Genomic DNA, 13,329 nt, shown 5'->3' with positions numbered 1-13,329 from the left:
TTGTTCTCTAGCCTCTGGATTAAAGGTGCCCAACCTGACTACACATTAGAATCCCCTAGGGAATTTTTTAAAAATCCCAATGCCCCGGCTGCACCCCAGGCCAGTTAAATCAGAGTCTTGGTGGTGGGATCCAGGTATCAGTATTTCTTAAAGCTCCCAGGTGATTCTAATGTGCAGCCAAGTTTGAGAACCAGAGCTAAGCCAGGACTTGTCAGACTTTAATGTGCACGCAAATCACTGAGGAGCTTGTCGAGAGCAGATTCTGGTTCAGGAGGTCTGGGGTGGGGCCCGAGATTCTGCGTCTCTAGCAAGCTCCCAGGAGCTGCTGCTGCTCCAAGGACCCCACTTTGAGCCACAAGGACATAGACGACCCGATTTTGACCTGAAATAACTGATGACTGCCTACAGGCTTCATAAAAACCAAAGCTGTCGATATTTTACAGTTGGAAAACACATATCTTGAGAGAATTATCAGGATATATTTTTTTTAAATGAATGTTTTAGAGGAAGAATTTTATCTTGATAGAAAAATTGAGATGAGGCTTATTTCAGTGGAAGAGGAGAGAAGGTCATATCTGCATGCTGAAGGGGGGCGTCCCCAGGAGCAGGGCCAGGGCCCCAGCCTTTCCAGAACTCATGCATTGGGGTGGAGGCCTGAGGAGGAGACTTCGAAGCCGGTACTGGATCGTCCAGGTCCTGGGGGTAGAATCTGCTCGATGTAGCCCAGATCACTAAGATGGTTTCCCTGGAGGCTGAGTTTGCTTTCCAGTACCCTCACTCAGGTAGCCCCAGGGTCCTCAGAGGGCCCCCAAGCAGGCAGGCGATGCGCCCTGGCTTGAGTTGCTATGAGGTAACCCCTGCCCACCATACTCAGGTACCCAATCCTAAAGCATTTGCTCAGGGGCGATTGGCACTGCAGACTGGGGGCCTGTGGTCGTCTTGATAGTTGTTTCTGTGGTAAAAATGCTCTCACTTCACAAGATAAAATCAAACCCCTCTCCAGAAAGCAATCTAGGCCTCTCAGAGGGGCTCCCAGCATGCCCCAGGGCTTTTGTCCAAATTCCTGGCTCAGAAACCAGGCTCTGTCTGAGGTGGTCTCAGGAACCCTGTCCTGGGTCAGTGTGGGCTTCACAGCCACATTCTGAACTTCCTTCAGTTTGAGTTCGTGCAGGCTCTTCACCATGGGATCATGGGCCCCCATGGGATCATTTAGGATGTGGCTATGGGCATGAGGGGTGAGGGTATTAGATTATTTGTGTGTGTGTGTGTGTGTGTGTGTGTGTGTGTGACTTAGACAGTGTTAAATGCTCACAAGGAAATAGATAGACTCTAGGACCTAGAGAATAGTCTAAATTGTCTGAGTGGTCAAGTGTTTTCGTTTTTTAAATTAAGCCATAAATGAATCCTCATTATAAAAATGTCAATCTGTACAGAGGCCCATGGGGTGAAATGAATGCTTTGTGCAACGCTCTGGAAGCAGGAGACTTGAGAGACAGGCATGGCTTGTGGGGGGACCTGGTGGGGCTCAGATGTGGGCCCGTCACTGACTGACTGCTGGGAGTTGGGCCCCAGGTTGGCTTCTTCATGAACATAACTCCTTATAAGGCAAGCAGCACACATGCCACTTTGCTTTGGTTTTCTTTTTCTGGGTGTGTCAGAGGAAGACGGGAACCCAGGATGAATTCATTCCCACGTCACCCCCATGGGACCCTTCACTGTCCACAAAGTGCTTTCATGGCTACTGTCTCAGCAGAGTCTGCCACTGGCTGGTGAAGGTGGGTGGCTGCCATGTTCCCTCCACGGCGGCTGTGGGGCCTGACCCTCTGCTCTTTCCGCAGTGACAGCATGCTGAGCTCTGTAATAACTGGCCTTGGGCGAGTTTCAGTCAGCCTTTGTGTCAGTTTCCTCATCTGTAAAAAGGGTCAGGAAGAGGACAGAGATGTAAGCTTTAATGCCTATTCCAGCCTTGACATGCCATGATTCTGTAAAGGGTGGGCGTGTGACAAGAGGCTGGACATGACAATGCCAGGCTGAGGAAGGCCTAGATACTCATTCCTGCACTCTGTCATTCAGAAAGTGTTCACTGAGCACCTGCTAGTCACCAGGTACGGATATAAAGATGAGGCAGTGCGACAGCCCCTCCCTCCTGGAGAAACGAGCAAATAGGCGATCCCAGGATGGGGGAAGGTCAGGACTAGACAGGGACAAGTCAAGGTCCTGTGGGAGCTCAGTGAGGGAGTGGGGGAGATCTCAGAGGATGAGACCCCAAAGTCTGACAGATGAGCAGGAGTAGCTGGGTGAGGGCAGAGGCCCGAGAGAGCTCCAGGCTGAGGGGCAGATCCTAGGGACAACCCACCTCTGGTACACTTAGATCTTTGTGACAGTTAGATGAGGGGTTCAGATAACAATTCTGTGCCCCCCAGGTTTCTGAGCCCGACTACTGCCCCACACAGACCCTCCCCACCTCCCCATCTGCCCTGGGCCCTGAGGCTTTTCTCCAGAGTCTCCATCTAGCCCCTAGTCCTCCAGCCCCAGCAGCTGGCCAAGGGCCAAGAGAGTGAGGGTCTCCAGCGACCTGCAGATCCAGATTGCCCACTTCCCACCTGGCCACACTGCCTTCATTTACTGATCCCCGCCCATACCGCCAGTGATAATGGGTGCAGATGGAATGGATGGGTGACCTCATTTAAACCCATTTGCAAATGATGTTTTGAAAAACCCAAACAAAATGGTTCCCTGTCACCTCTGAAGAAATCACGCCCCCTCAACTTCAGCATTAGTTGGTGGCTCCTGTCACACTCCTTGATTTGAAGAAGTCTCCAGGCCCGTGCTAATCAGCAGGGAGGATGGGCCTCTGCCTTCTCTGCAGCCATTATCTGCTCTTGGCTCCTCCTCAGAGACCGAGACTTGCACTTTGAACTCTCATCTCATGAGCTGGTTGTTATTCTCAGGGCGTCGCTGGGGCTTCCAGCACTGGCTCCTGTAGCAGATGCCCACTCTGTCCACACTGGGCTCACTCAGGGCCCCTAGGTGCTGACCCAGAGCTAGGATGCCTGCTGGCAGGGTGAATGACAAGGGCAGGCTGGTGTTGCCCCAGGCCGGCATGGTACCTGGTGGGAAGCCAGTACCCAGTCCATGGTGGAAGAAATGCAAGCCTCATCTCAGCGGGCCAGTGGCTCCCTAGGGAAGGGGCTGGGGGTGCTCACAGGGCCTACGTTGGCCGAGTAGTCACGCAGGTCCAAAGCTGTCATGTGGGAAGGGGTGGAAGTGAGATTGTGGCCCGGGGCTTCCTTTCTTTCCCCTTTGCCCCAGCCCCTGTTCCCAGAGACTTGAGGCCCCAACAGGGGATCTGAGGGCCTCCCTATAACTCATGGGTGCTCAGGTGCCCTCCCACCCATGTGACGTCCATCTCAGGAAGACTGAGGCTGAGAGGGTGGAGGCCTGCTAGCCCTCTGGTAACAGAACCATAACTGCTTTGGGCTGCACCCCCCAAAGATAGGAACGCTCCCGACCCTTCAGCTCCTTCCCCGGTGAGAGGGATAGAGGAGGGCACTGGTGGAGAAAAGAGAATGAGCCAACAGTTCCATGATTTTCTGGAAAGGACCTGGCCACTACTTTGAAGAACTCTTATGCTCGAGTGCTGTCTCTTGCACAGCTCTGCAGGCACATGCACTCAGCGTTGAAGGGGAGGCTGTGGGGACGGCTCTTGCCAAGAAACAAATTGCATGGAGGAGTGTGGTCCTCCCAGCTCCCACAGGGAGGCAGAGCCTGGGGTTGACCCTGACCTCTAACCAGCCTCAGTGTACCCTTAAGCTAATTATTTAATCTTCCTCTGGAATCAGTGTTCTCATAAGTAAAATGGGCATAATTATAGGAGCCCTCTCGTAGGTTTGTTCTGAGGATTAAATGAGGCAATGGATGGAAAGTTCTCCGCATTCTCAGCAGAGGGTCTGGCCCATAGCAAATGCTCAGTGGGTTTTAGCTCCGGCCATCTGTGAGAGGACCAGGGACCTGTGGGAGGCACCCCACCCTGGCAGGGTCCCCTCCTCACACTCTGAGCAGGAAGGTTCTGGGCGAGTAGCAGGCCCAGAACCAGGGCCAGAAAGGGAGAGGAGAGAGGTTTCCAGGAAGAGATGAGAGCTGGCACCTGGCTCATGTGCCAGGAGCAAGGGGAGAGGCATTGAGAAGTTTGCCTTCTCTCCCTTGCGGGGGAGGGTGAGGGAGGCAGAGAGGGAATGAGGCTGTCACCTGGAAGTGTGGATAGCTGTAGCCCGTTATGAGAAAGCAGTCTCACTGCTGGATAATCCTAAACCCACAGGAAGCCCGAAGATGGCACAGAACATGTCTTGACTTCTCCCAGTGAGTTGCTTCGCAGGCCACCAGAAGCCACCTCAGATGGGTGGCCGTAGGTGCCTTCTCTGACCGTTGCTGTCCTTGTCCTCACCAGCCCCACTCCAGCTTCCCTTCAGCCTTTTCTCACCCCTCCCCTCACAGTTCTGGCCACTGTGAGGGACAGGGCAGACCCTTCTGGAGGAGGCCTTAGGTTTCCAGGGCCTTCACAGAGCTGCGAGCAAATGGCCAACAAAGCTTTGTCCTATTGACATTGATGCCTCTCCTGGCATAACTTTGATGCCTTATCATGCTGGCAAATCTCTGTCTGATCAAAGATCTGTGCCCCCCACTAGATTATAATCCCCATGACAGCAGGAACCTTGTCTGTGTGGCTCATGACAGCATCTCCGCCCCCAGCAAAGTGCTGGCATGCAGGAGGCATTCAGCAAATTAATTGGTTGGATGAGTGAATGAATGCATGCACGCAAGAATGAATGAATGGTGTATTGAAGGCATGGTGTTTTCTGGGCTGAATCAGAGAGCACTCCTCTCAGGAAAAACCAGGCCCTTCAGTTGGGGCCAGCCCCCTCAGCTTCCCTGGGGGCAGGTTGCCTCTCTACTCTGCCCCAAGGTTATTATGGGCCAGCATGCTGGGTCACCTCGTGGTTTCCAGAGGGCACCCTGCCCCTAGGGAGCCAGGCTCTGGAGCGCTCCCTCAGGGGCACCGCAGTGCGCCCTGTCAAGGGTGCCACCCACTAGTCCTTCTCCACGAAGTTGTTTACACAGCATCCTTCCCCTTGCCCTCTCCTCCTCCTGCTCCAGAGAAACTCCTTGTTCTTTGCATTTGACACGTTTTGATTGTCTAGAAATATCACAGAATTTTTCATTTGTTAAAGCTGCCTTCCTGTAGTGAGACCTCGTTTATTTATTTCTAATCCTACCATGTGCTGGGCCGCTTCCTTTACTTGTTTGGAGGTTGTGTTGGTAATTTGAGGGTGAGGAGAGGAGGACAAGATGACCACAGGACTAAAGTCTAGGCAGCTCAGACAGGTGAGGTCAAGAATTGGAGTTGCCTAAGGCCTGCCCAGCGAGACTGAGGATTATTGAATTATTATTGAGCCCAACCAGACTCCAGAGCTGCACAGATCCCTGAGTTAGACATGGTGCCTGCCTTCTCCATGGTAACGAGGCTAAATATGGACGCGTTTCCATGGAGAGCCATATCGCAGCTGCAGCCCTGCTTCCTCCAGGAAGCACCCGTGTTGGGTTCCTTTGGCCTCTCAGGAGGCAGCCAGAGGTGCCACGGACGTCAAGAAAGCGTATCTTGATGCTTTCCAACCTTTGAGGATGCTTGTTTCCAACAAGTGTTCCATTTCTCCACCCCTAGAATCATCAACATCCTCTCTTCTTGACAGCTAGAAGTTAGGAGAGGTCACGGGTCAGACACATGAGCTGATTGGGGAAGGGGACACTGGACCTGATGAGCATTCATGCAAGTTATCCCAACTTTGCCTTGCTCTGCAGAGTGGATTTTCCTATTCTTGGGAGGAAAGGGGATGTCACTGGTTGGAGGGAGACAGTGAGACAACTGTAATGACCCTTGTGTAAATGCACTGCTGTTCCTCTCATCAAGCCTCTTCTGAAAGAATTACTGCTACAAAGAGTTTTTTAAATGCTTTCCATAATTGGGATGGCCCCCTTCCATTTTTATGGAATATTCTAATGTGACAGGGTTTTACTTTTTTCTTAAGGGAAAGTAAGTCTTTGCTGCCTGTTTGAATTTGAACAAGTCAAAACTCCACATATCTTAACTGTCTGATATAGCAATGTGGAATGAAACTTTGTTTTTGTTGAAGGCTAAACATATAAGCTGAGTCTTAGGCTTAAAAATACTCTGTTTAACCTCACTTGGCTATTTAGTCATTACATCATCTGTGTTTATAGCTTAATTGTCTGTTAAATTGGGGCTCTCCACGCACAGCTGATCACATGGGTGTGTTCGTATATATTAGGAAATATCTATAACACATATGTATACATAGAGAGATGGGTGTGCTCCCTGGTGAACTAAGATATGGGAACTTTTAAAAGATGTGGAGAGAGCTCTGAAGGTCATTATAAATAGTCTCACAAGGAAGATTCATATTGTGTGTTCTGTGTTGCAGGCCGAGTGGCATCGGAGCCGAGTGATGGACGATCTGCAGTCTCAGAACCTCTCCATGGACATGACCGACTCCTCTCCTGCCCTGGCCAATAACAGACTGGAGAATGGCATGGCCCAGCTGATCACCACTGAGGCCTGGAACATCAATTCCACCGACCTGGTAAAGAAGGCCCTGGTGACCGTGCCGGCCCCATCCATCCTGAACCCCCCAGCCGAGTCCCAGAGTGGCATGGCTCTGAAGGTGGCGGCCACCGTGCTGCAGCCCCTGTGCCTCGGGGAGAGCCCAGTGGTGATGCCCATTCACATGCAGGTGGAGGGAAGCTCCGCACCCGAGCTCAACCCTAACGGCAATGCCACCTACGTCATGACCACGCAGGGCCCTGTGCAGCTGCCCGTGGTGCTGGAACAGCACGTCTTCCAGCACCTCAACTCCCCTCTGGTCCTGCCGCAGGAGGCCCCATGCTCCTCCAGTGCCATCCACAACAACCTCTTCCAGGGAGCCGAGGACCCCGAGGCCCAGCCCCAGCTCCTGGACCTGCGGATCCCTAGCCAGCCTCAGGAGCCCACGTTGCCATTTGAAGCTGTGCTCCAGAATTTGTTTCCCTCCCAGGGTGCTCTCGGCCCCCCACCCTGTCAGCCTCCTCCTGGATATGCCCCTGTGCCCCCCCAGCCCTTTAACTCCCCCTTGTCCCCCCTGGTCCCGCCGGCCACCCTCTTGGTGCCCTACCCTGTGATCGTCCCCTTGCCTGTTCCGGTTCCCATTCCCATCCCCATCCCGGTGCCTCAGAGTTCTGAATCCAAGTTCAGCCCCAGCTTCCCCAAGCCACCATCATCCTTTGGCCTGCACCCCTTTAAAGGCACCCAGACCCCTCTGGAGAAGGAGGAACTGAAGCCCTTCGACATCCTCCAGCCAAGGGAGTACTTCCAGCTCAGCCGCCACACAGTCATCAAGATGGGGAGTGAGAACGAGGCCCTGGATCTCTCCATGAAGTCAGTACCCTGGCTCAAGACTGGCGAAGTCAGTCCCCCGATCTGCCAGGAAGATGCAGCCCTAGACCTGTCGCTGGCAGCCCACCGGAAATCCGAGCCTCCCGCCGAGACACTTTATGACAGCAGTGGGTCAGTGGACAGCCTGGGTCATGCCGTGATGGAGAAACTTGCCAGCGGCATGGAAATGCCCTTTGCCCCTGCCACGCCCCATGAGGCCACGGCCATGATGGATAGCCACATCAGCAGCAGTGATGCCGCCGAGCCGCTCAGCCAGGCCAGCCAGCCCAGCAGCGAGGTCAAGGCTGAAAATAACATTGAGATTGTGAGCGAGTCCCAGGCGGCCAAGGTGATCGTCTCGGTGGAAGACGCCGTGCCTACCATCTTCTGTGGCAAGATCAAAGGCCTCTCGGGCGTGTCCACCAAGAACTTCTCCTTCAAAAGAGAAGACTCCGTGCTTCAGGGCTATGACATCAACAGCCAAGGAGAAGATGCCATGGGAAACATGGAGTCCCTTAGGAAACCTGTCAAACACCGGAGCATAAAGTTAAAGAAAGTGACCTCCCAGGAAATACACATGCTCCCAATCAAAAAACAACGGCTTGCCACCTTTTTTCCAAGAAAGTAAATAATGGCTTTTTAAAATTTTTATGATTATAATATGGGGAAAGGTGCATTGGTTTTATAAAAAGGCATTTAAAACAAATTATCTTTGTTAATTATTTTGGGGAGTAGTTGGGAAGCGGGAAGGTGAATTGGCTCTAAAGCCCTGTAAGCTAGTATCATTTTCTTTTTTAATTTTTGACTTTTCACAAATGAATAAATAAGAGCAACCTATTTTTCAAGCAGATTGCACATTTTTTGCAGCTTTAATGGAATATTGGGTGAATCAGAGGGGTAAAAAAGCTATTTTCATTGCCACAAAGTGCTTTGATGATGTAATACCTAATAAAGGGTAGGATGAATATTTCACAATAAATGTTTGTTTGCACTAATTGGTTGCAGTATTCTATCATTTAAAAAATTTGCATTCCTTAACTGGCATGGTTTGGCCAAAACTGTTGCTTGTAAAGCTCTACAAGTTATCTGAGTTTAGAGACCTAAGCTCTTAGGGGATATTGGGCAAAGAAGAACTATATTGGCCCATGCCCCGCAAAAAAGAGGATTAGGAGTATGTATGACCTTGACCTAGTCGCTTTCCCTCTAGGCCTCAGTTTCTTCATTTGTAAAAATGTGGCAAAGAGAGGGGGTGGGGAGGAGAATTTCAAGTACCTGAGGCCCCTTCCAGTTCAGAGACCCTGCGTGTGTAGAATTCTGTCTGAACCTTACATAGACTAAAACAGACAAATATCTCTAAAAGGAAAAATTATCTGCTTCCTCCCCTCCCCCTCCCAGAATTTAGCTGGAAAGGACGTTCTTTTCAAGGGCAATAAAGCATTGTTCTGAATGACTGAAAGTCTTGCAAGACAAAGGAATGACCGAAGGCCGCTCAGAATAAGAAGAAAGTCCATTACCAGTGGATTAGGAGATGTCTCATAAATATCCCCAGCCCTGGATACAGATATCTGGGAATGGCGTAGAGGAGGGAAGAGAAAGTCATTCCTTGTTAGTTTAGCCTAGTAATTCTCGACTGGGGGTGATCGTGCCCTGTGGGGAACATCTGGCAATGCCTGGAGACACTTGTGGTTGTCACAGCTGGGGGATTGGGTGCTACTGGCATTTGGTGGGTAGAGACCCGGGATATTGCTAAACGTCCCACAGTGCACAGGCCAGCCCCCACAACAGAGAGTGATCGGGCCCAAATGTCAGCAGTGCCGAGGCTGAGAGCCCCTGGTTACACCATCTCTTGATGGATGGAAGCAGTGCAGCTGGCAGGAGAGACAGCACGTTGCTCTTCTCTGACAGCATAAAGCCACCCACACAAATGAGGAACTGTGAGTGTACATTTAAAATAGACCTGCTAGGTGGCACATTGCACTTGTGTTTGAAACTGTGCTGGTGAGAGACTGCTGATGGCATGCCTGCTTTTAAACTTAAAGCTCTTTCTTTCACTTCTTGCAATTAGTATGTATCCAGCTGTTCTTGTGAACACGAGCAGGAGGAAAAGCAGTTGGGAGACTGTTCTTTTATTACCAGGCCCTCCGTGGCTAGGGTTACAGTTTTAGCTGGTCCTGTACCATACACCCAGAATAGATTTTCTTTCTCCTGCTCCTTTCCTGTGTTGTTAAAATTTCTTTTTCAAAGTGTGACACAATGGTAAATAAGCAAATAGCTGCTCCTCATCAGGCTAACTAGTCCCATCCTACGGCACCAGCCACACTCCATCCTTTCAGCCTCTACATGGTGGAGCCTTTTTCCATTTTTACTCCCCCTGTGGGTTTCTGGCCACCTTTCCTGAGCATAACATGTGTATTCTAGTTTCAAATACAACCAACACAAATGTGCCTAGGGACTAGCATTTCCCATTCACCTGATGTCTCTTCTTACCATGTTTGTGGCTGTTTCTGCTGCCCCTGCAGTGCTAGGCAGCCTTTCTACACCAGCCAGCAGGGGCCCTGTCTTCACAATGTACTGGGAAGAGCTGCTGCTTACCTGGCTTTGAGGGAATAGAATTCTCAATTTGCCCTTTAGAACCAAGTGCTTACAGCTGAGTGACATATAGGTAGAAAGGAAGGCTTTTGGAGCCTGTAATTACATTATAAACCTCAAGCCATGAATTTCTCTTTGTTGTATCTGGAAATGCCCTTTTCTCTTCAGATGTCAGCTCTGGTTAGGTGAGGAATGTTGGCTCCACAGCCAACCCCGGGTATTGAGCCAGCGTGGGCTATTTCCCAACCCTAGTAAGGATTCCTGCAACAGGCCTCCTCACCCCCAGTCATGCCCATTCGGGGGCCTTGCCATCATCACTGGGGGATTTGGGGAGAGGCTGTTGTGGTGGGGACTAGCTGTAGTGTTGGGAGACTTGCCCACTGAGATCTGTGAAGGCTGCATGCACACGGTGTTGTGTTGGGACCAGAGTTGTACTACTGGGACAGTGACATTCTCTGCCTGCCCCCTTGTTCAGCCTTTGATGGAAACTAGAATCTACTTGGCTTCATGCAGGCCAGGGAATCAGGAGAGGGCAAAGGGCTTGTTGCTGTGGCCAGAGTGAGCCTAGGGTTCCCGTAGTTCATTCCACGCTCCCTCCCCAGTTAGAAGTTTGCAGCCTTTCACACAAACCTTAAGTAAGAACCATCAGCCTGGAACCATGGTTCCTGCTCTGAGCTGTGGGATCACCACAGGGCTCACAGAGTGGCCTACTGGCAAACTCTCAGGTCCCATCATTTTTCTGCTTGATTGAGACAGCTGTGGTCACTCTTAGTTCCCCACCCCTCACAACTGTCTCCAGCTAACCCACTTTCAGTTTCAGCCACGCAGGATTTCATCAGGGTTATTCTCATGGCTTAATTTCCCATCTCTTCTAAAAAAAAACGTTTGGGCCAACTAGCCTAAAGAACAGCATTTCAGAGTCTTTTAGGAAATAGGATTAGTCCCCAGGAATGTTGATATTTGCTCAGACTTGTCAAGATGGCTTCAGCTGGCCTCAGTTCAGAAATGATAAAAAATTGGAACAAGTTACAAAGATTCATATTTGGAGGTAGTGATCCTCCTGGTAAAGTAACAACTAGTTGATCTAGAGGAAAAAAGAAAGATTCAAAGAGGATAGTTACCATCCTAACCAAGGAAGTCCTTGACAGTGAGTAGAAAATTTTAAAGTGAGGCCAAAGATTTGTTTAGATTCAGAGGCAAAACTCTCACACTTGAAGCATGAAAAAATATGTCTGCAATGATGAAAACTCCAAACAAAAGGGAGGAAGGGAGGGAGGAAGGAAGGAAGGAAGGAAGGAAGGGAGGGAGGGAGGGAGGGAGGGAGGAAGGAAGGAAAAAAGGGGAAAAGAAAAAGGTAACCAGTTTCTGAGAGAGTACGTCAATATAATCATTATCTTCATAAATAGCATAATTAATAAAACAGAGCAGGAAAGGATTTAGATTCCATTTTACAAGTGAGGAAATTGAGGCTCAGGAGAGTTTTCTGCTTTCAGTTTTTAAGCATCAATAACTCAGAAATATGTGTTTTGCGATGATTCTTAAATATTGGGTTTGAGGCCCAATGAACCCATAGGAATTTGGATTCTTTGGGGGCAAAAACCAGTATGAATTCGTGAAGAGTCTGAAATACAGATTTTTTTTCAATTATTTTCAAGACCATTTCAGTTAACTGGAACGCCCAGAGGACTTGGCACAATGGTAAAGGGGAGATTTCAAGCTGAAGCGTGGTGATGCCAAGCCTCCAAAAGCCGCACTCAAAAGCCGCTAAGCTGCAGACTTTAACAGCAGGGAGAAAAGCGTTAGAGGTCAGTCTGGCCGACTTTACTCCTCATTAAATAAAAAAGGCGATTTTCCAGAACAGCTCACTACCACCAGGTCAAATAACTGACCTCCCACATCAGTGAAACAAAATAGGGTGTATTTGAGGTCCTTAGGGTACCATTTTAATAAATGGATATTTGATTTTAATTAACATATCGGTTGATTTTATAGTAAGGAGTATGTATGAGTGCTTGAAAGAACTAGTTCCTAAACAGTGCAAATAATCCATCTGTAACTGTTATTAGACCTCTAAGCAAAATGAGATTTTAGCTCTGCCCTGCTGAAATTACAAACAAGTTCAAGTTAAAGGAGATGGACTGTTGAGGTTTACTGTATTAACCCAACTTGTAGGTTATTTTCCATCCAACTGTATTCTATATATACACTCAAATAAGAGTGTAGGCTCACTCTGCTGATAAAGATGATAAAGATCACCTGGAAACTGTCCTCTCTCTGCTAAATAATTTTTTAAATCTAAGGTTTGATAAGTCAGTCAATTAGTAAGAATGTAATGAAGCCCTTTACATAGATAGCGTCACACTGTCAGTCCTGAATGGTATTGGGAATTCTGTTTTATTTATAATCACTTCAAATAAGGACCTTGAAGAGTTTTTTTCATTGCAGAAGTTTTCATTAGGACACATTTCAAGCCATATTAAGAAGCACCACAATGAACAGAGCAAATTCTTTGAGGGCAGGGACTGACTCTCATTTCTTTATCTCAAGGTTTCTCCACCTCAGCACTACTGATATTTGGGACTGGATGACTCTCTGTTGTAGGGCACTGTCCTGTGCATTGTAGGATGTTTAGCAGCATCTCTGGTCTCTACTCATGAGATACCAGTAGCACCCTTCGCCCGCCCCAATTGCGACAATAAAAATGTCTCCAGATATTGCCAGGAGTCCCCTGGGGTGCAAAGTCACCCCTGGTTGAGAAGCACTGCTTTATCTCTAGGGTCTGTCTTATACCTGGCCCATGACAGGAACTTAAAAATTCTTGAAGAATGAATTTAATCAGGAAACAATCAGGAAGAAAGATCTGTAGCCGTGGTCTCTGGTACCCCACTCATATTTTCTGGTTTACTACTACAAGGCTGATCTGACCAGAAAACTATTATTTGGAACTTCCATTCATCCATCCGAAGGGCCATCACTCATCCAGCATATTAGAAGCTTCTCCATATTAAACGGGGTTCAGTAGGATTATTCCACCTCACAGAAAGGGCAGGCGGCTCAGCCAGTTCTGAGGGGATGCCTCATCATTTTACCAACACCATGAAACTGGAAGCACCCATTATTCCACACTCACCTTGTGATGAGTGACTGTGCATCAGTCTTATTTCCAAGGGCAGCATAACCCAGCAATTTACAAACATTGCCAGGAAGTTGGGGTGGTTTTTTTTCCCCTCGTGTTTTACCTAAATCCTTCTTGTTGT

At 49.2% G+C, this 13,329-nt stretch overlaps 1 protein-coding gene across 1 annotated transcript in view; it reads left to right on the top strand.

Annotated features, from left to right (window-relative positions):
* RAI2 (retinoic acid induced 2) overlaps nt 1-8,469 on the top strand; it is a 60,660-nt gene extending 52,191 nt beyond the window's left edge. Inside the window, exon 2 of the mRNA XM_058535168.1 lies at nt 6,498-8,469. Coding sequence (XP_058391151.1) covers nt 6,522-8,111 — 1,590 coding nt within the window. The 5' untranslated portion in view covers nt 6,498-6,521 and the 3' untranslated portion in view covers nt 8,112-8,469. The remainder of the gene's footprint in view (nt 1-6,497) is intronic.
* The last annotated feature ends 4,860 nt before the right edge of the window (nt 8,470-13,329 follow it).

Source organism: Diceros bicornis, chromosome X (assembly GCF_020826845.1).
Source record: "Diceros bicornis minor isolate mBicDic1 chromosome X, mDicBic1.mat.cur, whole genome shotgun sequence".
NCBI lineage: Eukaryota > Metazoa > Chordata > Mammalia > Perissodactyla > Rhinocerotidae > Diceros > Diceros bicornis.
The sequence above is the reverse complement of the archived record's forward strand: the minus strand, read 5'-3'. Positions and strand labels throughout refer to the sequence as shown.